Source organism: Coregonus clupeaformis, chromosome 8, assembly GCF_020615455.1.
Source record: "Coregonus clupeaformis isolate EN_2021a chromosome 8, ASM2061545v1, whole genome shotgun sequence".
Lineage (NCBI taxonomy): Eukaryota > Metazoa > Chordata > Actinopteri > Salmoniformes > Salmonidae > Coregonus > Coregonus clupeaformis.
The window spans coordinates 22,836,819-22,864,333 of record NC_059199.1 but is presented as its reverse complement, the minus strand read 5'-3'; the positions used below and the strand labels follow the sequence as shown (position 1 = coordinate 22,864,333).

At 42.2% G+C, this 27,515-nt stretch overlaps 3 protein-coding genes and 3 non-coding genes across 6 annotated transcripts in view; all 6 read right to left on the bottom strand.

The window, feature by feature from the left end:
• Positions 1–268: 268 nt before the first annotated feature.
• LOC121571267 (40S ribosomal protein S4) lies at positions 269–7,083 on the bottom strand. The gene is made up of 7 exons (XM_041882635.1): positions 7,017–7,083; positions 6,386–6,463; positions 5,734–5,914; positions 3,797–3,894; positions 3,124–3,295; positions 2,249–2,406; positions 269–437 (listed from the first exon to the last, which is right to left on the bottom strand). The coding sequence occupies exons 1-7, from the start codon at positions 7,017–7,019 to the stop codon at positions 336–338; spliced, it is 792 nt and encodes a 263-aa protein (XP_041738569.1). The 5' UTR covers positions 7,020–7,083; the 3' UTR covers positions 269–335.
• Positions 2,018–2,152, bottom strand: LOC121573135. The gene has a single exon (XR_006001999.1). It is a non-coding gene; the product is annotated as a small nucleolar RNA SNORA57 (small nucleolar RNA).
• LOC121573138 lies at positions 3,621–3,692 on the bottom strand. Its single transcript, XR_006002002.1, has one exon. It is a non-coding gene; the product is annotated as a small nucleolar RNA SNORD61 (small nucleolar RNA).
• On the bottom strand, positions 5,366–5,441 carry LOC121573137. The gene has a single exon (XR_006002001.1). It is a non-coding gene; the product is annotated as a small nucleolar RNA SNORD61 (small nucleolar RNA).
• A 3,821-nt stretch (positions 7,084–10,904) lies between the features above and the next one.
• LOC121572733 (cbp/p300-interacting transactivator 1) lies at positions 10,905–15,184 on the bottom strand. The gene is made up of 2 exons (XM_041884755.2): positions 14,747–15,184; positions 10,905–12,611 (listed from the first exon to the last, which is right to left on the bottom strand). Exon 2 carries the CDS (start codon positions 12,596–12,598, stop codon positions 12,053–12,055), a length of 546 nt encoding a protein of 181 aa, XP_041740689.1. The 5' UTR covers positions 12,599–12,611; positions 14,747–15,184; the 3' UTR covers positions 10,905–12,052.
• Positions 15,185–18,756: 3,572 nt separating this feature from the next.
• hdac8 (histone deacetylase 8) overlaps positions 18,757–27,515 on the bottom strand; it is a 45,510-nt gene continuing 36,751 nt past the window's right edge. The window contains exon 11 of the mRNA XM_041882634.2: positions 18,757–19,873. Within this exon, the coding sequence (XP_041738568.2) occupies positions 19,851–19,873 (23 nt within the window). The 3' untranslated portion in view covers positions 18,757–19,850. The remainder of the gene's footprint in view (positions 19,874–27,515) is intronic.

Sequence of the window (27,515 nt, the reverse complement as noted above, 5' to 3'; positions counted from 1 at the left end):
TGCCCATATACACACACAACCTGGTTTTAGTGAATGTGAATACACAACGTGTTTAAGTGTAAATGATCACAACATGCTTAGCACATACTGTAATGTTCAGTGAGGTTATGATCACATAAGCACTAGGCAGTGTAAATAACAGGCCTCTCACTAGTTGACAAGGAACTGACTAATTTTCCATCAAAACACATTTCCCTAGTCTTTCAAATCATTTACAAACCAAATAATTTACTAACATCAACATGGAAAACAATAGTCAAGTCAGCGGTTGGATTTTGTTGTAAATAACATTGTTTTTATTTCAAAGCCAAGATGCTTAGACCTACATATAGGACTTAGCTGCTGCCGGCCTTGGCAGCGATTCTCTTGTCTCTCTCCTCAGCGATTGTGAGACGGATACCCTTTCCACGGGGCAGGGACACCCACGGCTTGTTGCCCTGGAGATATGGGGGGGTGGGGAGAAAGAGGAGGGAAAACAGAAGATGTTACAAAAGAAAGGTGGTAAAGAGGGAATCTACAAACATGACACAGGAAGTGGTCAAATGTAAGTGGATAAAATATAATTTTCAATAAAAATTAACCTTGGTTCTTAGGAAAATTGAACATTTCATCTTAGCTGTGACAAATACTGATGTTAGTCTAAAAAGACCAAAACCTGCCGATAATGCGTGGGACCGATAAATTGATCAGGCTGTAGTATGTACTTGTGTTAAAGGGATATTTCACCCAAATTACATGTTTCCTTTCCCTGTCAGCAGTCTACAGACAAGGTATGAATCCATGCTTTGGCTTAGTTGTCATGGCAGTCCCCAAATGCTAACATTTTAGCATTTGTGGCACATATCCAATTTAAGTCATGGGACCTATATTAGCATTTTTCGCACATCATGTCCAAATCATCTAGAAGTACCTAAAAGCAGGCTATCCAACAGGTCGATCGCAAGCTACCAGTAGCTTACAGGCCACCTATGAGTAGCTCGCCAAACAATTCTGAAAGTACATGCAATTTTCACGTGTTCCACCGCAAACTGTCAGACAAATCTCATCAGTATCAGACACCGCAAGCTCCCAGCGACTATCTATTCAACGCAACATTATCCCATCCCTGGTTAGCCACGATTTTCTTCTAAATCCAAACCTAACAATATCTGCCCATTAATTTCCAGCAATATTGCCCCGGTCTGTCTGTGTGGTGGGCCCTTTTATCGCTCTGTGTGTAACCAGTTGATGTGATAACAGTATTGTGGGTTGACAGAAATACTTTCCCCAAAACCTTCTCAAATAAATGTTAAATGCACTGTTATTTATTTTATGTTAAATGCTTACCTGGCAGAAGTATATCATGATTAAGTTTATCATGTGTATCTATTATTTGCCAATTTTGCCATGAAACGAGCAGCAGCAGTACAGAACTGTCGCTAGACCGGCACATTACACACTCGCTAGATGCACAATTAAATGGCCAGATGTGCAATTAAAGGGGAATTACACTCAAATCTAAATATGGTTTGTTTTCTTCCGGACACATTGCCACCCCTTTGTTGTTTATTAACCATTATCTTACCAGGTATAATGTCAGAAAACAGTGCACTACTTTCTCTTGTATATTATGGACACAGGGAAGAGGAGAACAACGGGCCTATTTGAAAGCTAGAAAATAATGAGTAGCACTGGACATGTTTCATATTTATTTTTTTAAGTAGCTCTCATGCTAAGATTGGAGACCACTGATCAAAAATGTATTGTGAAGCTCAACATCACTTCTAGATGATTTGAACATGTGCGAAAAATGCTTACATTGGTCCCATGACTTAAATGGGATTTGTGTCACAAATACTTGAACATTAGCATGTAGAAACAGTGCCAGGGAAACTAAACCAAAGCGTGGATAGCTGTCATACGTTGTCCATAGACTGCTTACAGGGTAAGGACCAATGTGTCATTGTGTCCCTCCACAATGGTTGTCTGCAGCCTAGATGGTTTAGGATGGTTGGTAAACCTACTGTTCATCATTGTCAAGTGTGCCAGCGATTGAGGATAGAACCAGCAGACAATAACACACTGGTACCGAAGACATAGCATTGGCTTTGTTCTACCGCCGTACAATCACACATGAGTACTGAGCAACTACATGAGTGTCAAGAAATGGAGGGGATGAGCAGTGTTGTCAGGGTGTCTGTAGTTCATGTGTGTATGTGGATGTGCAGGTATGTGTTTGAGTGTGCGTGTACGAGTCTCCTCTGCTTACTTTGCCAATGATGAAGATGTTTCCAAGCCTGGTGGCGAAGATGTTTCCAGCGCTATCCTTGACGTGCACCACGTCAAACGAGCCAGGATGCCTCTCCCTGTTGGTGATGATACCGATACGCCCCAAATTGGCACCGCCGGTCACCATGCACAGGTTACCTACAGGGAGAAGAGGGAAGAGAGATGAGGATAAAGACTGCGCTTCAAAAGTATGCCAAGTTTGATTGGGTAGCTCAGTTGGTATAGCATGGCGCTTGCAACGCCAGGGTTGTGCATTAGTTTCCCACGGGGGGCCAGTACGAGAAAAAAAAAAGTATGCACTCTGCTAAATGACTAAAATGTAGCATTGTTGCTTTGCATCAGTCAAATCTGCAGAAAGTTTCAAAGATGGTGCTTAGTGGATCCAATGGTCTGAATGAACAGACTTGCGTTTCACAATTTATTTTTCCTACAACCTGTCAAAATGAGTCAAACATCCAGTTCTACATTCACCGTTGAAGAAAATGTCACCCTCTACCATGGGATAAGCAAGACTACACAAAATCTTAAATTTAGTTACTATGCCTGTCTAACAGTGTCTGAGACCAAGCGTCCCTGCAAGCCGTGGGATGCAAGACAGATAGGAATAGTAGGAAACAAGTTGATGTGTGCAGGGGGAACATAACAGGACTGAACAAGCTGCACTGTAACTTATCCTGCTTTCCTAATAATTTTTCAAGACACAAACCATAGATATTACTACCCACTCCCTTAATAGATTTGATATGTAACAATTTAAAAAAATCTTAACACGCTAACCTTAAGACCGCTTTCCTCACAGGTATTAATTTCCCTTTCAATCACTTTAAAAGTATATATTGTTAACTGTGATGTTACCTGTGTCAAACTTGATGTGTTCTGTGATCTTGCCGGTGGCGAGGTCGATGCGGACTGTGTCGTTGACCTTGATGAGGGGGTCGGGGTAGCGGATGGTGCGTGCGTCGTGGGTCACCAGGTGGGGGACTCCCTTGGTGCCAATGAGGTTCTTCTTCACCTTGCACAGTTTGTACTGGAGGGAAGGAGAGGGGGAGGTGATGAGGGGGATGGGAGAGGAGAAAGTGAGTGATTGTTATTGCAGGGCATCCCAAACCTAGTCTCTGAAATATAAATGCTTAATTTAAAGGAAAATCCACTAGAACCTCTTTTCATTAGTCCACTGTTGATAGTCCAAAAATGTTTTACATGTCAGCAGTTATTCACAGCTTGGTTTTGGAGCCTAAATCCTAATATGATAAACAAGCATAAGTACTCCAACTGAAATCGCGCTAGGCATTTACACAAAAGGTTGAATTTGTAACCGTTTCACATTAGGATTCATTCAATTCTTTTGGTTGGAGCTCAGAACTTCTTAGAGGTATTGGTGAGTTTTTTCAGATCGTTGGTCAAAACCAAAGACTCTTCATTGCTCCCTCCATACAGAACATTATATTGTACTGCTTGGTTTAAAAAGTTAGGCCTGAGCTGTGAATTACTAGACTCCCAAGCATGTGTGACAATGTGTGTGTAGTACCTGGGCCTCCTCAGCGGTGATGCGGTGAACGGTGAAACGTCCCTTCACATCATAGATCAGACGGAAATGCTCTCCAGTTTTCTCAATGCTGATCACATCTACAGACAGACAACACCAGTTCGTGTCAATGATCAAATCCAGAACAGGCCAACACTACATCACAACATTGTCTGTCAAAGCAGAGCTAAAACAAAATAGTCAGCATCAGACCAAATTCAATACACAATCTGTCAGTCAGGATCAAATTCTCATAACTGGGAACAAAATGACACCGCACAATTCCGATACCTGTAGTCAGAATGACAGTCAACCCAACAATATATAGTCCCTTCATAATAGTAATAATTAGGTAGGTGCTTAGATTTGTCCTATTTCACACATGTACAAGTGCGTATTAATAAGGGTGAATTGGACATTTGTTTTTACATATCCCACTCCTGAGATATCCTCGGAGAGTGGGGTGACGGCCAGGGTCTGCCATTATCAACAGCGACCCTGGAACATCAAGTTCCCTTTTCACCTTGTCGGCTCGGGATTCGAACTAGCGACCTTTCGGTTACTGGTCCAACGGTCTAACCGCTAGGCTACCTGCCGCCCAGGTCAGATACTAGTAAAAAGCACAATACAACTCATTCCATTGTACATCAGCTAGCTAGCTAAAGACTGGTAAATCTTAAGACTGGTGGAGGGGCACTATACAATTCCTCTAGACTCCATTGGGTATCAGAGGGGTCACACCGTTTTGCCATCAAGGTGTGTGATCTAGCCTTGTGGTGCACCAATGAGGGAGAGGGCATGGTCCAGTGACAAAGCCACTCCATTGTAGATTAATGGCTCGGCTAACATCCCACTGTATTGTTTTTCTAACAGTAGTGTGTGAGCTAGCCTTGAAGGAGAGGTGTTACATGGTCTGCATTTACATACTGTGAGGCTTCACCTGGCCTGGGAAATTAATCACAACACCATCATTACTCTCTTGGCAGGAATAAAGGTGCTATGGAAGTGTGTGTGCGTGCAAGATGGTGTGTGCATGAAAGTCTGGTGGGGTGTATATGAAGGAGTGTGTGCCTGAGAAAATATTTGAGTATATGAGAGTGAATGTCTACTGGTGTGTGTACAAGTATGCCTGAGCCCCAAGGGGGTTATGGGTGAAGATCCAAAAAGAGATTAAATTCCTTGAAGTGGGTTCACAGATGTCCATCCATCTGGTGTGAGGTGCACTTATCTAACCAGAAGCCATGAACACCAAATTAGAAAACAAGTGAGGAATAATTTGACAAGCGTGATCAAGGTATCACCATAAGCCTCCACCCCCAAAAGCCCAGACTAACTACAACAAAATGAAACTCACTCCAATCACTAAGCATGGCATCTCCCAAGTGCAACATTCTATAGACATTTATAGCAGAAGCTTTCAGTCAGTTCAGTGCCTTACAGCCAATGTGATGTGCCCATCACAACAGCCCAACTACAACTGGAAACATTTACAAATGTAATTTCACAGCAACAAGGGGCTACATGTCCTATAACCTGTTCAAATACTAGAAAATGCATCCCTACTTTCAGTTAGAGCTCAGAACTTCTTAGAGGTATTGGTGAGATTTTTTTCAGCTCATTGATCAAAACCAAAGATTGTCTTCATTGCTCTTTATTTCCTGCTCTAGTCACTGGCTAGGTGAAAGCATGCATGGAGTGGAACAGTTCCCTCCCCCTTCTCACCCCAAATGCACCCTCCAGTCCTTCCCATCCCCTCACTCCATTCCCATTATCCTTCACCTACCCACCCACACCTTGCATCCCCCTATCCCCTAGTCAGACTCACCCATGAAGCCAATTGGGAAGGTGACATCACTGCAAACTATACTCCTCTCCCTTCCTCATTCAAAACATACTCACCCCATCCCTTCCTCACCCACCCCTCATCAAACCCAACTCACCCATGAAGCCAGTGGGGTAGGTGACATCAGTGCGGACCTTGCCGTCAATCTTGATGAACCTCTGCATGCAGATCTTCTTGACCTCGTCTCCGGTCAGGGCGTACTTCAGACGGTTCCTGAGGAAGATGATGAGGGGCAGGCACTCCCTCAGCTTGTGGGGACCAGTGGAGGGACGAGGCGCCTACAGAGGAGAAAATAGGACGTGCTATTTTAACTGCTATATGAGCAGTAAACAATGACCGCTATAGACAATGTAGGGACGGCAGACAACTACACAGGAAGATAGCTATGCATTAAAACGGCGATATTTGAATTATTCAATATTAACAGTTATACCTTGGCTAATAGAAAGGGTCAGAAGCAACGAACTTGTTCTTGCCTATACTTTCTTCGTGTGTTTAAAAAAAAAATGTATGTTCAGTTGCAGGTGGTTCGCCATACACCAGAGAATATTCAGAAAGACAAATCCACGTTATGCACAGAGTTAAGCGTTACCGCACAATTTTTGCTGCCAGACATATATGCAGGAACTAGTCGTTTCTATGTGACGAGGCCATAGATATGAATGCCCCTCCATTTTGCTAATAATCTGCAACTAGCTGGTAACATTGTGGTTTTAACACCATTTAGGTATGAAGTAAATTGTACTTACGAACACTCCGGTGAGCTTGTCAAGCATCCAATGCTTGGGCGCTGCAACGCGCTTCAGGTGCTTCTTCGGTCCTCGTGCCTAGTAACCACAAAAATAACTGGTCAACTCAACTAGCTAGAATGTAGTTAAACTTTCAAGCAACAGCCCAACAACGACAGACAGCTCAGTTTCATTCGAGACACCATGCGACCTGTCTGGCTAGCAGAGTTTAGCATTCAAGCTAGCCATTTCCTACACGGTATTTCGACTAGGGCCTACTCGAAAAAAAGCACAATAAACCGGGTTTATTTTTTACCCAATTCTCTCTGGAAAAGGTTTGTGCTCAATTGCCACGGACAGGTATACACTTTAGAAATAGACTTTAACATAAAAGCTGTGGTAGCAGAAACATTTGGTTCAAATGGGCAGCATTGACGCTAACTAGCTAGCCGTTGGCTCCGAATGCCAAATAAGTCCGTTTTTCGAATATAGTTTCATAGACCAAAACATAACTTCTTATTTCAATACAGGGATTAACCATCGCAAAATGTATGTATTTTCAAATCGTCACAGTTTTATGTGCGATATTATATTCAGAAAAAGTGATGTTTGACGATGATTCTGGAGAGAATCGTTCGGAAACACAGCTCACCATGTTGGAGTCTGCGGGGAAAAGGACCTCCCACTTTCAGGCCTTAGAAAATAACACCAAGTACTGTGCATGACGAGGGACAAACAGAGCGGAATTTATATGGTCCGCTCTCTTGTGTCGAGGAGAATAACTGCAACTGGATGTTCCTTGAACTTGTTAAAAATACGGAAGATGGTTATTTTAGCAGGCCAGTTACACATAATAAAGTCTGTATTTTTATTGTATTGAATGGTACAAATACTGATATGGCTCTCACTGATTCTTATATGATTGTAAATATTTAATATATTTCAAATTAATCATAGAGTAGCGATCCTCGCTATATGAGCCATGTTACAATTCTCACCAAGTGTATTAACCCTATTGGCGTGATGTGTATGATGTTTGCCTATCACGCCGGAGGTCTGGGTTTGCTTCCCGCTTACTCCGTTCACTACTATATTCTCAAAATGTAATAGGCCTAAGCAACGCACACACAGTTGAACAACTTTTCATAATATTGATGATCTTGATTCGCAAGTCTAGCCTACATGTCTTCATCCTAATAAACAAATAAATGTTGGTATGTACTGTAGCCTATGTGTTTTTGTCTTCTCCGAGCCTCTCAGATGTCCTTTTGCCATCTCTTTCAGGAAATGTCAGCGCGCGTGACAGAGCCTTTCAGCTTATGCGGCGCGAGATAATAAAGCCGTTCTGAGGCGCATGTGTTCCCTATTCCCATGCCAAATGTCACTAGTGGCGTCCTTCTCTCTGGCAGCTTGCTTTCATATGTTTTAAGTGTATACTCAATTTATCTTCACATAGTTACACAAGTTAAGGACTTACACAAAGGCACCGCATTATGCTTGACCCCTGGCCCTCAATAAACATGCAACAGTGTATGTCTGTTGTAGCCTATCAATAGTGTGTTTTTATAAGTTTGACTGATTTTTCTCTAATCATGCCTATGAATATTCTGTGTTTTGTTGCTATAGGCCAACCGCCCATCTTCCTTTTATTATAAGACTTGCGTGACCTGTTGATTCTTTAGAAGTCACCACTAGATGGCGACATGTTCTAATAAAATGTGAACCGTTTTCAGCAATCAAGGGTTTATGACTGAATGAACTAAAATAACGTACAAATGTTGAATCTGGTCGGAGTAATGACAAATGTAAAGACGAGTCAGGTTGGTATTCTTTATTTTCCCCCAAATGCAGAGAAGTAACAAATATACAAGCATTCAAATATGATCTAGTACATATTTTCATAAAGATACAAATGAGATGCAAAGAGAGAAAGTGCTAAAACAAAAATCAACCTCAGTTATGATTCCATCAGTCATTTCAAAAAGAAAAAGAAAAGAGATATATAAATAAACATAGGGCCCTCTCCCTTTCTAAAATAAGGCCTCAATTCAAAAGGTGTGATTTAAAGAGAGAAACGTAGGACCATATAATCAGTGCAGTATCTACTAGACAAGTGATTCATTAGTATTTAATATACTTTTTTCGCCAACATTATTTTGTTCCTTTATAAAATCAATAGCAAGAAGTGTTTCTCGAGCTAAAACAAAAATAAAACAATCACAAAAATATCTGAAATGTCATAAGGAAAGCAAAACAAACAACATTTAATGAAAGTAAATGTTCTTACTAGTCTGTAAGCTCAAATGGTTTCTGATTAGGAAATAAGTTGGTGTTTAACATAGTTATCTTGCATTTCCTTGGAGTCAAAACTTAAGACTTAAAGGGTAACATACAGGAATACTTTCCCATGCAAGCATGCACGCACACACAGACACACACTCGTGCTCTCTTACAATCAAGTGATCCCAGCAACTAAAACTACAAAACAATAAGGACCCTGTTTAGATATGTAGCCTACTGACTGACTAACTCGCATGGTAAAAACACCAACTTATCACATGGTGAATAAAGCATGTTGATGCCATGTGACTCAGACTAGGAACCTGGGAACTTAGTCAATGGGAACTTTTCTTCTTTATTATCTTTATTAAGAGGAAATCTCTTAACAGTCTTCTGAACAGGTACTGTAAAAAAAAAAATGATTCAAATACTCAATCATTAGTTTATCATTAATTAGCCTTCAGTTCTCACAATTTGACCCACCCCCCGACCCCCCAAAAAAATACAACAAAAAAAGTCACCCTTCTTTAACCGCCACATTAAATGTAACCTAAACCCTCATGAAGTAATAGATTGTGTGTGTCCTATATGGCACACTATTCCAGACATACTTATATATATATATACATATACACACACATACACAGAAACACATACATATATATATATGCATACAGTACCAGTCAAAAGTTTGGACACACCTATTCATTCCAGGGGTTTTCTTTATTTTTACTATTTTCTACATTGTAGAATAATAGTGAAGACATCAAAACTATGAAATAGCACATATGGAATCATGTAGTAAGCAAAAAAGTGTTAAACAATTCAAAATATATTTTATATTTGAGATTCTTCAAATAGCCACCATTTGCCTTGACAGCTTTGCACACTCTCAACCAGCTTCATGAGGTAGTCACCTGGAATGCATTTAAATTAACAGGTGTGCCTTCTTAAAAGTTAATTTGTGGAATTTCTTTCCTTCTTAATGCGTTTCAGCCAATCAGTTGTGTTGTGACAAGGTAGGGGGGATACAGAAGATAGCCTTATTTGGTAAAAGACCAAGTCCATATTATGGCAAGAACAGCTCAAATAAGCAAAGAGAAACGACAGTCCATCATTACTTTAAGGCATGAAGGTCAGTCAATACAGAACATTTCAAGAACTTTGAAAGTTTCTTCAAGTGCAGTCGCAAAAACCATCAAGTGCTATGATGAAACTGGCTCTCATGAGGACTTCCACAGGAATGGAAGACCCAGAGTTACCTTTGCTGCAGAGGATAAGTTATTTATAGTTATCAGCCTCAGAAATTGCAGCCCAAATAAATGCTTCACAGAGTTCAAGTAACAGACATCTCAACAGCAACTGTTCAGAGGGGACTGTGTGAATCAGGCCTTCATGGTAGAATTGCTGCAAAGAAACCACTACTAAAGGACACCAATAAGAAGAGACTTGCCTGGGCCAAGAAACACGAGCAATGGACATTAGACCGGTGGAAATTTGTCCTTTGGTCTGGAGTCAAAATTTGAGATTTATGGTTCCAACCGCCGTGTCTTTGTGAGACGCGGTGTGGGTGAATGGATGATCTCCGCATGTGTATTTCCCACCGTAAAGCATGGAGGAGGTGGTGTTATGGTGTGGGGGTGCTTTGCTGGTGACACTATGCGATTTATTTAGAATTCAAGGCACATTTAACCAGCATGGCTACCCCAGCATTCTGCAGCAATACGCCATCCCATCATTTGTTTTTCAACAGGACAATGACGCAACACACCTCCAGGCTGTACAAGGGCTATTTTAACAAGGAGGAGAGTGATGGAGTGCTGCATCAGATGACCTGGCCTCCACAATCCCCCAACCTCAACCCAATTGAGATGGTTTGGGATGAGTTGGACCGCAGAGTGAAGGAAAAGCAGCCAACAAGTGCTCAGCATATGTGGGAACTCCTTCAAGACTGTTGGAAAAGAATTCCAGGTGAAGCTGGTTGAGAGAATGCAGAGTGTGCAAAGCTGTCATCAAGGCAAAGGGTGGTTATTTGAAGAATCTCAAATATACAATATATTTTGATTTGTGTAACACACGTTGCACAATTTTGGTTACTGCATGATTCCATGTGTTATTTCATAGTTTTGATGTCTTCACTATTAATCTACAATGTAAAAAATAGTAAAAATAAAGAAAAACCCTTAAATGAGTAGGTGTGTCCAAACTTTTGACTGGTAGTGTATGTATACACACACACACACACTGCACTACTTTTGAACAGGGCCCATAGAGCCCTGTTCAAAAGTAATGCACTATATAGAGAGCCATTTGGGATGTACTCATTGACTTTGACGGTACAACAGCAGAGTAGGTAGTAATGTATCTGGGAGCACAGGGGAGAGAGACAGGGACAGGGGGTGGAGAGAGAGGAGAGAAAGATGAAGAGACTTACAATACAGACAGAGAGAAAGACAGAGGGGGGGGAAACTATGATTCATTTCACCTACAGAGTTACCAGGTACACAAAGACCACGGACGTTGAGACTCATTCATTTATTTAGATACAGACACTGTCAGCACCATACAGGTCAGGTTACACCGGTTCACGGAGACTACACAGGCTTCTGATGCCTCCTGTCATGTCTGTCTTATGTCACAGGCACACACACACACCCTGGTGTCCCATCCAAACCCTCTGAACTCTCCTAAAATGTTGGGGTAACTGAATAAGTGACAAGTGCCAGTTTCACGGCTGCTACTACATTACCGGATCATAATACCATCTATCCATCCTTCTGCCGGTGTGTGAGTGTGTGTAAGGAGGCCCATGGGACGTACAGTGAAATTGACAGACAGGCCTGAGGCTTAGGTAAAAGGCTTTTGTCTCTGAATGGCTATTTCTATCCCTCAGTGTTTTCCCTACTATTACATATAGATAGGGTGGGCCCTGCCAAGCAGTTGTCCTTTGCCTAAAAGGTTTTGTCCTCTTTGGTCTCTATTGGAAATGTGGGCGTTTGCAACCCTAAACCCTCTGCTTCAGAGTAATTTGCGTTCTGCAAAGTAAAAAGAGGATTCACTGGAATGCACAGGTTCCCTCAGTAACATTATAGCATTTTCTGTGAGACACAGACACACACAAAAACATAAGACCCTGTGTCTACCCTTTCTCCTTCAAAATTTTGAAATTTAGAGGGGGATACAGAGGAAAAACAAGAGAACAGCATGCTTGTTGGGTCAGTTTGTGTCCATAACTTGTCCTTCAGAGAAAAACAGAGAGGGTGACCCCAAAAGAAAAAAAATATGTATTGTTTCGTGTGTTTGGGTGAGCACCCAGCCGGGACATCAGAGTTTCTGTCAATCCAACCTAGAGAGTAATGAACAGGAAAGAACACAGATCCCCTCCTTTCATCCCTCCATTTGGGCGGGTCAGCATCTGGCAGGTACATCCGCTATGAAGTCAAACTCGTTCTGTCCCAGCCAGAGTTCAGGCAGCTCGTTAGCCTGGTCCAACCCCAGCTCTACGACCAACGACATCAGCACCTCCTCATCCACCGGGTCAGAGTCAATAATCCCCCCACAGCCCTGGTTCCTCCCAACAACACCTCCAGGGGTACCCCCCACCAGCTGCCCCGCCGAGCCCAGTGTCGAGGCCCCAAACCCCCTCTGAGGTCCTGAGGTGGGCCCCGAGTCTACGCCACCACCTATACCTCCAGCCAGACTCTGGTAGTGGGAGTTGAGTTTCTGGAGCTGCATGCTGGCGAGGAGGTGAGGGCCGGTCTGGAGGGTCTGCAGGCAGAATGGCTGGGGTTTGGAGAGGGATGGAGAGGTGGAGGTGGGGGGTAAGGGGCCACCCCCGGGTGTCTTGACGGGTACCGCCGTCCCTGGGTAGTGAAGGAGGGTGAGGGAGGATGACGGCAGCTCGCGGTCCTTCATGACGACGTGGGTGGGGCTGGAGAACAGCAGTGAGGTCATCACCCGGGGATGCCTGGGAATGAGGAAGAGGAAAAGATGGTGTTACAATAACGTCATCAAACAGGGACACTACACAAGGCGAAAGAGATAAGAGTACTAAAAACATACAAGGTTCTGATAAGAGATATGACATAATAGCGGCTGGATCACAGTGATGATAAGACTCACTTGCTTTGCTTTAACAGCCTGAAGTCAATTTTTATCACTAGACGACCCACTAAGTATCCTAATCCAAATATTGGATTGAGACTGGAGACTGCGTCCCAGCTAAAAATTATTGTCTTATTTAATTGGTGGGTCACACGAACAAACAAAATATTTTTTGAGTTATTGTTCTTTACATTGCAGAGAGAAGGGCTGTATCCCAAATGGCACCCTAGGCCCTTTATAATGCACTACTTTAGACCAGAACCAACCAAGGTTTGGGAACTTGGGATACAGACTAAGTAAATTAAATAAATGAACCATGAAAATGCCATAGAGGCTCAGAGAGAGCTGACTGACTGACTGTCTGGTTGGTTGCCTGGGGTTTATAATAGGGTTAAAAGACAACAGACTCTTTGAGGTCCGAGTCACATGATAACATACATATCGCCCTGAGAAAAGGAGTGTGTATGTGGGTGTGAAAGAGGGACACACACACACGTGTAGTCATGAGGCTGTCATTTTAGGCAGTTAATCGCTTAATTATATGTGCTGATCCACTGGACCCCCCCCCCTTCCCGAGACACACTCCTCCAACCCCCTTCCTGCCCCAGCCCATATTTAGGGAGAGGATAATTGCTACAGGCAGGCATACAGCTGCACTGGGCCTATAGGACAGACATACACACCCGTCATCTTCTGTAGCCTGCCATTGACAGCTGTTTGGTATTCACCACTGTGTGTGTGTTCTCTGGTCCTTTGTGTTCATTATTCATTGGCTGATTACTGTCAGAGGCAGACTGACTGCACATGGTCCCTCAACACAACAGCTTTCTATTACACTGATGCTGACGGGAAGACAGAGACAGGAGGAAGGCGAGACACTGGACCATGTTCAAATATCCTTCCATCTATATCAGTGATTAGGCCTTCCTCAAAGAAGGAAGAATTGCGTTTTGAAAATATTCCAACAGAGCCTATTGAAGTGGTAGGTCTCTCTCACTAAACTGCTTCTTAACCTATTGCCAATAAGACTGAAACTGTTGATTGATACAAAGGTAGGCTATTCAATTAGCAAGGCTAGTTTATTTAGCCTATATAAACTAGGGCGGCGTTATGCCAGTAACCGAAAGGTCGCTGGTTCTAATCCCCGAGCCGACTAGGTGAAAAATCTGTTGATGTACCCTTAAGCAAGGCACTTAACCCTAATTGCTCATGTAAGTCTCTCTGGATAAGAGCGTCTGCTAAATGACTAAAATGTAATCACATTATGATGTCAGACAATTACAATAGAAGTTACTTGGAACAGGTTTTCAGTAATTTGATTAATCATATCGGTCTCCCGGTGGACTTGTGGGTTGGACCTGAAAGAGAGCATAGTATGCTTCTACCCTCTACACAACAACGGGGGTGTCAATTACACAATTACCATGCGTGACGAGAAAATTGAAACGTCAATCTGCATTCACACCTTGACCATATGCTGAGGCTCAGCATAGCCTCGTTTTAATTGAATCAACACATTTATCTTTGGGATGGAGGAAACAATGCAGAAAGGATATTTAAAATCAGCCTATAAAATTACATTAGCTTATAACCTACTTTTCATAACACATATAGACCTACTAATGTTTGTGACCCAAAAAAATTGGCCCCATTTGCAGATTTGGTCAAATTGACTCAATAACTGTCAAAACCAGGCTTTTTGGAGATTAATGTTATTGAGTAGTGTTATAAGTCATCATTCAAATAGTGCATAAAATGTATTTAATTTGAGGGTGTAGGCTAACTTCAGAATGTATATCGGAAAACTGTAAAAATAAAATAAATACATTAGGAAAAGTTAATTGACAAGTGCTTGGCAAATAAGTGCACGCTCTGCCTTATTGCTCTGCGAAATAAAACAAAGAGCAAAGAAAACCATGGGCAATGTCAAATAAACATTGGCCTAACGCATAACTTCCAAATAGCTTTAACAGAAAATGTATATAGGCAAGAACAAACCTTTTAGAAAACCACGTTCAGCGCAGCACGTGTGTGGAGAGGATTGGTGAGAAGTCAAATGCACCCAAATCAACTCCAACTCGCAAAACCACACCAGTAACTGTTTGTTGTCAATTAAAACGTTTATCAATAGTTGTCTATATTTAGCAATGCATCCGTTAGATCCTGTTAAACTGTAGCCATAAAGTAAACGGTTATGGAGCAGGACATTGTCCCCGTGCAGCGTCTCGCCTTCACTCTCAATCTCTCTCTCTAGACTGGACGACTCCGGCAGAGTTCCCTCAATGGTGCTGTTACTGCATCTAAAGGATTATTCTCTCTCTCTCACACACTTGACCCTCAAGAAGCCGCCGGCGAAGTGCGTTTGTGGCTGGACAGCATCAAAATCCCGGCCAAGAGTATAAAGAGAATTGGACTGACGCACAACGGCTATCGCCCAACAAACGGTTCGGTTAAATTTCCACAGTTTCCGTGTGCCCGTCATGAAAGCGCTCTACTGAGGCAGATGTTCTTTATTCTCAAGAGCGAGCGCCTTTCTCTACAATCACAGATCAAATAGTGTTCTATTCTATTCTAGGGCCTATTCTATTCTCAACAGCCATCTCACTGATTATCATTCACGAGGGAATGCATAGCCCCAACACCCCTCAATGCACTTGAAACAATAACTGACGATTTGCACAAAATAAAATGTTCACAGGACTCAGACACCAAAATAGAAAACAGTGTGGGCCAACACACACGCGCATAAACAAACACACACTAGCCCACCTAGACAGACCCCGCTGATGCTATCTCATCAATTAGGTAGGCCTATTTTATATTTAAATGTCCTCTGTTACAACTATAGGTCAAATAACTCCAAAATGTCATCCTAAAATAAAAGAATGACAGGGGATATAGACCTAAACATTTCCCAAAATTCGAGGTTGTCATATCAACCTAGACCTATTGATTGCACAACCTTTTTTAAGATCCTCTGTTCATTCATGCATTGATTCTTAACAATTAATCTCAATATTGTCAGAGAAAAGAAAACAAGCCAAGCCAAGGCACCTTCTTTTAAAACACCACGCGCCTTAATTCCTTTTCAGTTAACCACATAAAGGCTCGCGAGCATCTGTCTTTATTGTGATCAAGTCCCGCCAGTGCGCGGGGACAGTTCTCATGTAGATGAGGCTCGAGCATGATGTATGGAAGTACAGGGAGTCCTCTTTCTCCCCGGTCGGAAAACGTTATGCAAATGAGACGAAAGGTTTTCAATTTCCCTCTTGAATGTAAAACTAGACAAAACGGGTAAAAACAGACCGACCGACGTAAAAGTACATTAACGTCAGCTTGAAATGTTCAACATCTCAACTTTGAGATCATTTTTGCAAGCCTAGTTATATTATTGCCTAAGCCCTAAAGCAAACAGGTATCTAATAATGACAAAACAATTGATCATTCATCTAAAAGGTCAACTGATGTCGTCTTCAAATCAATGATTACATCCTATGGAGGGAAACATTATGTTTTGCATAAAATGTCGTTGGGAAGTCCTAATGCAGTCTAATCGCCATACAGGACATGGCAGGCAGGTGTGCTATTCAACAGCATGAATGGAGAATAGAGAGATGGGAGTTTGATTTCAGGCTGGGGGGAGAGGAAACGTTCTAATCTATACTCTATAGGCTCTGAGAGTTTCTTTAGTGAAGCTGTCAGGCAGATAGGGTGTGTCTGGTAGCCATGCATTTTCTCAATTGGATTTGCGCAACTCCTTCGTCCTCTCTCGCTTCCTTTTGAAAAAGGTCAAAGGTAATCGAGGTGATGGGCGAGGTGATGGGCGAGGAGAGGGAACGTGGACGAAAATGTGCTTGCATGAAAGAGACTCCTCCACTCGCGTGTCATGGTTTTGACAAGATGGAATGCCCCATTGTCAGAAGTGACTTTTCATAGAAGGTTAGGAGAACTTAAGCAGCAGGTTAGGAGAATTAAGGTAGTAGGTTTGGAAAAATGTTAGCGTTAGCTAAAATGCCAAAATGATTTCGGATGTGACTTGAATATGCAAGTTGACATCACTTTGACATTAGTGGCATCCCTTCTAGACATCACTGCACTTAATCTGTTAAATTATGTTAAATTATTTTGGAGCCCAAAATAAATGTGTAAAGTGATTAAAACAAATTAAGTTAGTTGTGCAGGACATTTTAAAGACACAATGATAAATAAGTAACATATTGTTTTTAAACTTGTGTATGCTTTTCTCCTCCAACAAAACAAAAGCTGATTCAAAGGGGGTGTGGCAGATTTCAAAACTCTTCAGCAAATGACAACTTGATGAAAGGTACCTACTAACAAATTGTCCATGACCTGACCACTTATCGGTTTCTGGGTCATGGAGGAGAGAGGGGTGGAGGACGGACTTTTCCCCAAATGAGAAAAAGCCCATTAAATAAGGTGGATTGAGAAATTTATTTTTGGTTGGCAAAGGACTGATAATTTGGCCCTCTGGCCTTGGCCCCCTTTATTTGGTCAAATTGCCAATCTAAAAATACCATGCCAGATTTTCTAAAATGTCTTTAAGAAATCTGAGGAATTCTCAATAAGTTTTAAATAGAGAAACAATTAAGGAAACAGTTATTTAAGACATTCTCAAATATTTTGTGAATCCAGCCCCCTAGGCCCTGAAGTTGTCTTGTTCTGGTCTCCATGCAATGTCATAATAAGTGGGGTTTGGGGAGGAGGTGGAAGACAGAACTACCCTACTCTCATGTCTAAATTCATCAGTTTCTACTGAGTCTTTGTGCAATATACTGTCATGGAGCTGTTTACGAGATGGTTTCAATCAGTTTAGTCTTTCCTCCTAACCCATAAACAAGTGAAACTCAGTCTGTTTCACATGCACTCTGAGGAAAACCACAACGCTGACCACAGAATCCATAACGTGTGTGTGTTTGTCGGTGTGTGAGATTGAGTGTGTGTGTGTGTGTTCTGGTTGTGGTCATGATGTTTAAATGAAATCCATAAAGATCACCCAGAACATTACAGAACTTCTGTTCCACACATGGAACCCACTGATTCCCCACCCCTAGGCTGCATCCAAAATGGCACCCTATTCCCATAGGGCTCTAGTCAAAAGTAAAAGTAGTGCACTATAGTGAACATGGTGTCATTTGGGACACAGACCTACATTTGGGGAGTTTCCTATACTGGATCTGATTGAAGCTCATGTTGTAATTGAAAAAAGACAGACAATTTGACAACCACAACACACTCAGTTTGTATTATATATTTTTTAATAAAATGTTATTTACACCATATAGAAGGCAAAGGTGAACCATAAAAAAAGTTGTACTTTTGTGAAACCAAAAGCAAAATGATACAAAACTGTTCTACACTCCGAATGTACTTACAGTTGAATGTAAAACATGCAGTTTGAACAGGACTGAAATCAATTTTGCCCCATGCTTCTGTGTAAAATATTTCATTAGACAGGAGATCAGATTGACATGCCACTGAACAAAAATATAAACGCAACATGTAAAGTGTTGGTCCCATGTTTCATGAGCTGAAATAAAATGTCCCAGAAATGTTCCATACGCACAAAAAGCTTATTTCTCACAAATTTTGTGAACACATTTGTTTACATCCCTGTTAGTGAGCATTTCTACATCGCCAAAATAATCCATCCACCTGACAGGTGTGGCATATCAAGAAGCTGATTAAACCGCATGATCATTACACAGGTGCACCTTGTGCTGGGGACAATTAAAGGCCACATATTTGCAGCGTTGTCATGCAACACAATGCCACAGATGCAATTGGCATGCTGACTGCAGGAATGTCCACCAGAGCTGTTGTCAGAGAATTGAATGTTAATTTCTCTACCATAAGCCGCCTCCAACATCAATTTAGAGAACTTGGCAGTACAGTACGTCCAACCGGCCTCACAACCGCAGACCACGTGTAACCACGCCAGCCCAGGACCTCCACATCCGGCTTCTTCAACGTCTGACACCAGCCACCCGGACAGCTGATGAAACTGAGGAGTATTTCTGTCTGCAATAAAGCCCTTTTGTGGGGAAAAACTCATTCTGATTGGCAGGGCCTGGCTCCACAGTGGGTGGAGCCCCTGCTCTGTCATGTGAAATCCATAGATTAGGGTCTAATGAATTTATTTCAATTGACTGATTCCTTATATGAACTGTAACTCAGTAAAATATTTGAAATTGTTGCGTTTATATTTTTGTTCAGTGTAAAAAAACAACCATATAAAGCTCCCGACAAGTACTGCACTCATGTAGTAAAGATCATTTTTAGCACTAAGATCATAAAACATCAACATTCTTGTCGGGATGCTCTATATGGGTGTAAGATTACCTTAATGCTGAAGATGATCTTTATGTTTTTGGGAAACTCACCCCAGGGGGGTGTTAACATACAGCACCAGGGAAGCAGCTAAAGAGGTAACACGAGCCCCTGACATGTCTGCTTTACTCGTTTAGCACAAATCTTACCTAACATATCCCCATACCACCCCTGCCCGCCCTTCATGTTTCCCACGCCTAAATATGTACACATTTAAGTCTAATATTACAAACCACCCATAGCATAGGTTCTAGACTGACAATTTAGAAGCAAAAAGGAACAAGGTAGTAATTCTGGGCCATGCAATCTTATTCATTATGATCTAAAAGGCTAAAATAATCTTCAAATTCTGATCCTAGATCAGCACTCACAACGCTTTGTGAATACGGGCCCTGGAAGCCATTTTTTGGAGCAGAAATTCTCTGTCTGGTCCATGGCTAGTCGAACCCGAATCTCCTCCCCACAGTTTAAAAACATTATACAAAGACAAACGGAAACAGACCAACAGCAAACCGGCAACATCAGCACCCTACCCTCCTCCTCGTCCCCTACAATAAAACGTCCCCCTAGAAACATTCAAGTTATGTTTTCCAACATCGCTCCTGCTCCACACACACCCCCACACACTCCAACATCTCCCTCTCCTCGCCGTTGGCAAAGGATGGAGCTCCAACATACGGTCTTCATCAGCCTGGCGTGTGTGTGTGCGTGTTCATTACCCCAGGAGGCCCTGATTGGAAACGAGACTCCGCTCTTAAACCACATTCTTCAAATTCCCTGTAAACAACAGAGGGGAGGGATGGAGGAAGGGAAAAACAAGGTTAAATTAATCGTAGATACTTAGAAATAAGCGCAATGAAAACATCACTCACGACACACACACAAAGTCAAAACACAATCAAACACACAGAAAAAATTAAGCATTCATTTATCTCAAAATTCTATCTCACACAGTGTCCATACAAACAGAGCACACACACACACACACCTCAGCCCTGTCATCAGTAACAGCGTTAGCATTGACGCTAAGTGTGGACAGAAGGGCTGTCAGTGATACATCAGATTTATCTGTAGATGAAAGGCTAGGAGAGTTAGCCTCCTGTTAGCCTGTTTTAGATAAAGAAGAGGGAGGTGTGTGTTTGTGTGCGGGAGGAGTAGCCTAGCGGTGACTATGAGTTCACTTGTCTAAATGTAATGTATGTTCGTTCAGCGATTCACTGTCTGTGTCGTAATGAGGAAGAAAGAGAGAGATATAGAAAGAATGTGGATACTTTAAAGATTGTACTGAGTTACAGTTCATATAAAGAAATAAGTCAATTGAAATAAATTCATTAGGCTCTAATCTATGGATTTTACATGACTGGGAATACAGATATGCATTTGTTGGTCACAGATACATTAACAAAAACAGGTAGGGGCGTGGATCAGAAAACCAGTCAGTATCTGGTGTGACCACCATTTTCCTCATGCAGCACGACACATCTCCTTCACATAGAGTTGATCAGGCTGTTGATTGTGGCCTGTGGAATGTTGTCCCACTCCTCTTCAATGGCTGTGCAAAGTTACTGGAACCCGCTGTCGTACACGTTGATCCAGAGCATCCCAAACACGCTCAATGGGTGACATGTCTGGTGTGTATGCAGGCCACGGAAGAACTGAGACATTTTCAGCTAGCAGGAATTGTGTACAGATCCTTGTGACATGGGGCCGTGCATTAGTCATGCTGAAACATGAGGCGATGGCGGCGGATGAATGGGACGACAATGGGCCTCAGGATCTCGTAACGGTATCTCTGTGCATTCAAATTGCCATCGATAAAATGCAATTGTTTTTGTTGTCCGTAGCTTATGCCTGCCCATACCATAACTCCACCATGGGGCACTCTGTTCACAACGTTGACGTCAGAAAACCACACGCCCACACAGCGCTATACACGCTGTCTGCCATCTGCCCGGTACAGTTGAAACCCGGAATTCATCCGTGAAGAGCACACTTCTCCAGCGTGCCAGTAGCCATCGAAGGTGAGCATTTGCCCACTGAAGTCAGTTACGACCCTGGTGAGGACGACGAGCACGCAGATGAGCTTCCCTGAGACGGTTTCTGGCAGTTTGTGCAGAAATTCTTCGGTTGTGCAAACCCACAGTTTCATTAGCTGTCCGGGTGTCTGGTCTCCGACGATCCCACAGGTGAAGTCGGATGTGGAGGTCCTGGGCTGGCGTGGTTATACAGTGCATTCAGAAAGTATTCAGACCCCTAGACTTTTTCCACATTTTGTTACATTACAGCCTTATTCTAAAATGGATTAAATAAATACAAATCTTCATCACCCTATATACCCTATAATACCCTATAATGACAAAGCGAAAACAGGAATACCTTATTTACGAAAGTATTCAGACCCTTTGATATGAGACTCGAAATGGAGCTCAGGTTCATCCTGTTCCCATTGATCATCCTTGAGACGTTTCTACAACTTGATTGGAGTCCACCTGTGGTAAATTCAATTGATTGGACATGATTTGGAAAGGCACACACCTGTCTATATAAGGTCCCACAGTTGACAGTGCATGTCAGAGCAAAAACCAAGCCATGAGGTCGAAGGAATTGTCCATAGAGCTCCGAGAGGATTGTGTCGAGGCACAGATCTGGGGAAGGGTACCAAAACATTTCTGCAGCATTGAAGGTCCCCAAGAACACAGCGGACTTCATCATTCTTAAATGGAAGAAGTTTGGAACAACCAAGACTCTTTCTAGAGCTGGCTGCCCGGCCAAACTGAGCAATCGGGGGAGAAGGGCCTTGGTCAGGGAGGTGACCAAGAACCCAATGATCACTCTGACAGAGCTCCAGAGTTCCTCTGTGGAGATGGCAGAAACTTCCAGAAGGACAACCATCTCTGCAGCACTCCACCAATCAGGCCGTTATGGTAGAGTGGCCAGATGGAAGCCACTCCTAAGTAAAAGGCACATGACAGCCCGCTTGGAGTTTGCCAAAAGGCACCTAAAGGATTCTCTGACCATGCGAAACAAGATTATCTGGTCTGATGAAACCAAGATTGTACTTTTTGGCCTGAATGCCAAGCGTCAAGTCTGGAGGAACCTGGCACCTTCCCTACGGTGAAGCATGGTGGCAGCATCATGCTTTCGGGATTTTTTTCAGCGGCAGAGACTGGGTGACTAGTCAGGATTGAGGGTAAGCTGAACAGAGCAAAGTACGGCACGATCCTTGATGAAAACCTGCTACAGAGCGCTCAGGACCTCGGAAGGTGAACCTTCGCCCCAGTCTAACAGGACAATGATCCTAAGCGCACAGCCAAGACAACGCAGGAGTGGCTTCGGGACAAGTCTCTGAATGTCCTTGAGTGTTCCAGCCAGAGCCCGGACTTGAACCTGATCGAACATCTCTGGAGAGACCTGAAAATAGCTGTGGGTTGACGCTCCCCATCCAACCTGACAGAGCTTGAGAGGATTTGCAGAGAAGAATGGGAGAAACTCCCCAAATACAGGTGTGCCAAGCTTGTAGCATCATACTAAGGAAGACTTGAGGATGTAATCGCTGACAAAGGTGCTTCAACAAAGTACTGAGTAAAGGGTTTTAATTTTGAATTTTTGTGCAAAAAATATATAAAAACCAGTTTTTGCTTTGTCATTTTGGGTTATTGTGTGTAGATACAGTGCGAATACACTGTACGTGTTCTGCAGTTGTGAGGGCGGTTGGACGTACTGCCAAATTCTATAAAACGACATTGGAGGCAGCTTATGGTAGAGAAATTAACATTAAATTCTCTGTTAACAGCTCTGGTGGACATTCCGGCAGTCAGCATGCCGATTGCATGCTCCCTGTGTTGTGTGATAAAACTGCACATTTTCGAGGCCTTTAACTGTCCCCAGCACATGGTACACCTGTGTAATGACCATGGTGTTTAATCAGCTTCTTGATATGCCACACCTGTTAGGTGGATGGATTATCTTGGCAGAGGAGAAATGCTCAATAACAGGGATGTAAACAAATTTGTACACAACATTTGAGAAATATTTTATTTCAGCTCATGAAACATGGGACCAACACTTTGCATTTGCGTTTATATTTATCTTCAGTTTGTGTGGACACTGTGGGCATGCAGTACCAGGGTTGAAAAACACTACATTCCAGATGCAACGTATGATTTGTGTTTTGTCTGTCTACACTACATTATCTTGCTCGCTCTCTGTGTGTGTGTGTGTGTGTGTGTCTACACTGCACTGTGTGTCTCTCTACACTGCAGCAGTTCCCCAGACGGAGGGTTTTTATCAAAATGCATCAGTTGTACTTCCTCAGCAAGAGCAGATATGCAAATGACGAACCAGCATATGTAAATTCACAAACGTAACACTTCACTTGCATAACATGGTGATAGAGCACTTATTTCCAACCAATGAATAACAAACTGCACACTTTACAACCTTTCTGTAGTTTTCAATATCATGTTTCAGAGAGATGCATGTCTGTGATTGCATAGTGATGATGGTGACTATGTGTTGACTAAAAAGGGGAAGGTCAGACAGGTCAGTGTCTATGCAGACAATGCTGCTTTTATTTCATATTATAAACAACAGGCTGTTTCACATTTAACTAACAAAAGCTGCGAGAATGACAGTCATACACTCATACAGTGCCTTCAGAAAGTATTCCTACCCCTTGGCTTATTCCACATTTTGTTGTGTTACTGCCTGAATTCAAAATTGATTACATACATTTTTTTCTCTCACCCATCTACACAATACCCCAAAGTGAAAACATGGTTTAGAAATGTTAGCACATTTATTGAAAACTAAATACAGAAATAGCTAATTTACATAAGTATTCACACCCCTGACTCAATACACGTTAGAATCACCTTCGGCAGCGATCACAGCTGTGAGTCCCTAAGTGCTTTGCACACCTGGATTGTGCAATATCTGCACATGATTCTTTTAAAAATTCTTCAAACTCTGACAATTTTCAATTCTTGCCATAGATTTAAGCCGATTTAAGTGAAAACTAACTAGGCCACTCAGAAACATTCAATGTTGGTGAGCAATTCCAGAATATATTTGGCCTTGAGTTTTAGGTTATTGTCTTGCTGAAAGGTGAATTTGTCCCCCAGTGTCTGTTGGAAAGCAGACAACCAGGTTTTCCTCAAAGATTTTGCTTGTGCTTAGCTCTATTCCGTTTCTTTTTATCCAAAAACAATCCCTAGTCCTTGCCGATGACAAGCATACCCATAACATGATGCAGCCACCACCATGCTTGAAAATATAAAAAGAGTAGTCTCAGTGATGTGTTGTATTTACCCCAAACATACAGTGGGGAAAAAAAGTATTTAGTCAGCCACCAATTGTGCAAGTTCTCCCACTTAAAAAGATGAGAGATGCCTGTCATTTTCATCATAGGTACACGTCAACTATGACAGACAAATTGAGAAAATAAAATTCAGAAAATCACATTGTAGGATTTTTAATGAATTTATTTGCAAATTATGGTGGAAAATAAGTATTTGGTCACCTACAAACAAGCAAGATTTCTGGCTCTCACAGACCTGTAACTTCTTCTTTAAGAGGCTCCTCTGTCCTCCCCTCGTTACCTGTATTAATGGCACCTGTTTGAACTAGTTATCAGTATAAAAGACACCTGTCCACAACCTCAAACAGTCACACTCCAAACTCCACTATGGCCAAGACCAAAGAGCTGTCAAAGGACACCAGAAACAAAATTGTAGACCTGCACCAGGCTGGGAAGACTGAATCTGCAATAGGTAAGCAGCTTGGTTTGAAGAAATCAACTGTGGGGAGCAATTATTAGGAAATGGAAGACATACAACACCACTGATAATCTCCCTCGATCTGGGGCTCCACGCAAGATCTCACCCCATGGGGTCAAAATGATCACAAGAACGGTGAGCAAAAATCCCAGAACCACACGGGGGGACCTAGTGAATGACCTGCAGAGAGCTGGGACCAAAGTAACAAAGCCTACCATCAGTAACACACTACGCCGCCAGGGACTCAAATCCTGCTGTGTCCCCCTGCTTAAGCCAGTACATGTCCAGGCCCGTCTGAAGTTTGCTAGAGTGCATTTGGATGATCCAGAAGAGGATTGGGAGAATGTCATATGGTCAGATGAAACCAAAATAGAACTTTTTTGGTAAAAACTCAACTCGTCGTGTTTGGAGGACAAAGAATGCTGAGTTGCATCCAAAGAACACCATACCTACTGTGAAGCATGGGGGTGGAAACATCATGCTTTGGGGCTGTTTTTCTGCAAAGGGACCAGGACGACTGATCCGTGTAAAAAAAAAAAATGAATGGGGCCATGTATCGTGAGATTTTGAGTGAAAACCTCCTTCCATCAGCAAGGGCATTGAAGATGAAACGTGGCTGGGTCTTTCAGCATGACAATGATCCCAAACACACCGCCCGGGCAACGAAGGAGTGGCTTCGTAAGAAGCATTTCAAGGTCCTGGAGTGGCCTAGCCAGTCTCCAGATCTCAACCCCATAGAAAATCTTTGGAGGGAGTTGAAAATCCGTGTTGCCCAGCGACAGCCCCAAAACATCACTGCTCTAGAGGAGATCTGCATGGAGGAATGGGCCAAAATACCAGCAACAGTGTGTGAAAACCTTGTGAAGACTTACAGAAAACGTTTGACCTGTGTCATTGCCAACAAAGGGTATATAACAAAGTATTGAGAAACTTTTGTTATTGACCAAATACTTATTTTCCACCATAATATGCAAATAAATTCATTAAAAATCCTACAATGTGATTTTCTGGAATTTCTTTTCTCATTTTGTCTGTTATAGTTGACGTGTACCTATGATGAAAATTACAGGCCTCTCTCATCTTTTTAAGTGGGAGAACTTGCACAATTGGTGGCTGACTAAATACTTTTTTTCCCCACTGTAGCTTTGTATTCAGGACATAAAGTTAATTTCTTTGCCACATTTTTTGCAGTTCTACTTTAGTGCTTTGTTGCAAACAGGATGTATGTTTTGGAATATTTTTAATTCTGTACAGGTTTCCTTTTATTTTTTTTCTGTAATTTAGGTTAGTATTGTGGAGTAACTAATGTTGTTGATCCATCCTCAGTTTTTTCCTATCATAGCCATTAAACTCTAACTGTTTCAAAGTCACCATTGGCCTCATGGTGAAATCCCTGAGTGGTTTCTTTCCTCTCCGGCAATTGAGTTCGGAAGGACGCCTGTATCTTTGTTGTGACTGGGTGAATTGATACCCCATCCAAAGTGTAATTAGTAACTTCACCATGCTCAAAGGGATATTCAAATGTCTGCTTATTTTTATTTTTTTTACCTCCCTGGATGGGACTAATAACATCTAACAACAAGCAATAACAACAAGATAACTAATAATGTAAGCATACTGTGTCCATAATAAGCATAATAAGTATATAGGTTATAGGTTGAGAGCTTTTGTGAAAGAGCACAGTTAGAAAGATATGGTATGGCATATAGAAGCAATCCGGATGGACATCATGAAAATGATCGGAGAGGTTGAGGGTAGAGGAAGTTCAGGAGTAAAAACAAACAAAATAGAATTATTGTAAAATTGACTGTGTCCATAAAATGTATATAGTATGTACAAGCTGGAAGTAGAGGCCTAAGCGTTGTTGTTCACTAGTTTACTCCAATTAGGGAAGGGGTGGTGGGGTTGGAAGATAATAAAGGGAAATATATTTATAAAAAGGATGTGTATGTGTATGTATGTACAGTGGGGAGAACAAGTATTTGATACACTGCCGATTTTGCAGGTTTTCCTACTTACAAAGCATGTAGAGGTCTGTAATTTTATCATAGGTACACTTCAACTGTGAGAGACGGAATCTAAACAAAAATCCAGAAAATCACATTGTATAAATCATTAAGTAATTAATTTGCATTTTATTGCATGACATAAGTCATGAGAAAAGCAGAACTTTATATTTGGTACAGAAACCTTTGTTTGCAATTACAGAGATCATACATCTTGACCAGGTTTGCACACACTGCAGCAGGGATTTTGGCCCACTCCTCCATACAGACCTTCTCCAGATCCTTCAGGTTTCGGGGCTGTCGCTTGGCAATACGGACTTTCAGCTCCCTCCAAAGATTTTCTATTGGGTTCAGGTCTGGAGAATGGCTAGGCCACTCCAGGACCTTGAGATGCTTCTTACGGAGCCACTCCTTAGTTGCCCTGGCTGTGTGTTTTGGGGCGTTGTCATGCTGGAAGACCCAGCCACGACCCATCTTCAATGCTCTTACTGAGGGAAGGAGGTTGTTGGCCAAGATCTTGCGATACATGGCCCCATCCATCCTCCCCTCAATACGGTGCAGTCGTCCTGTCCCCTTTGCAGAAAAGCATCCCCAAAGAATTATTTTTCCACCTCCATGCTTCACGGTTGGGATGGT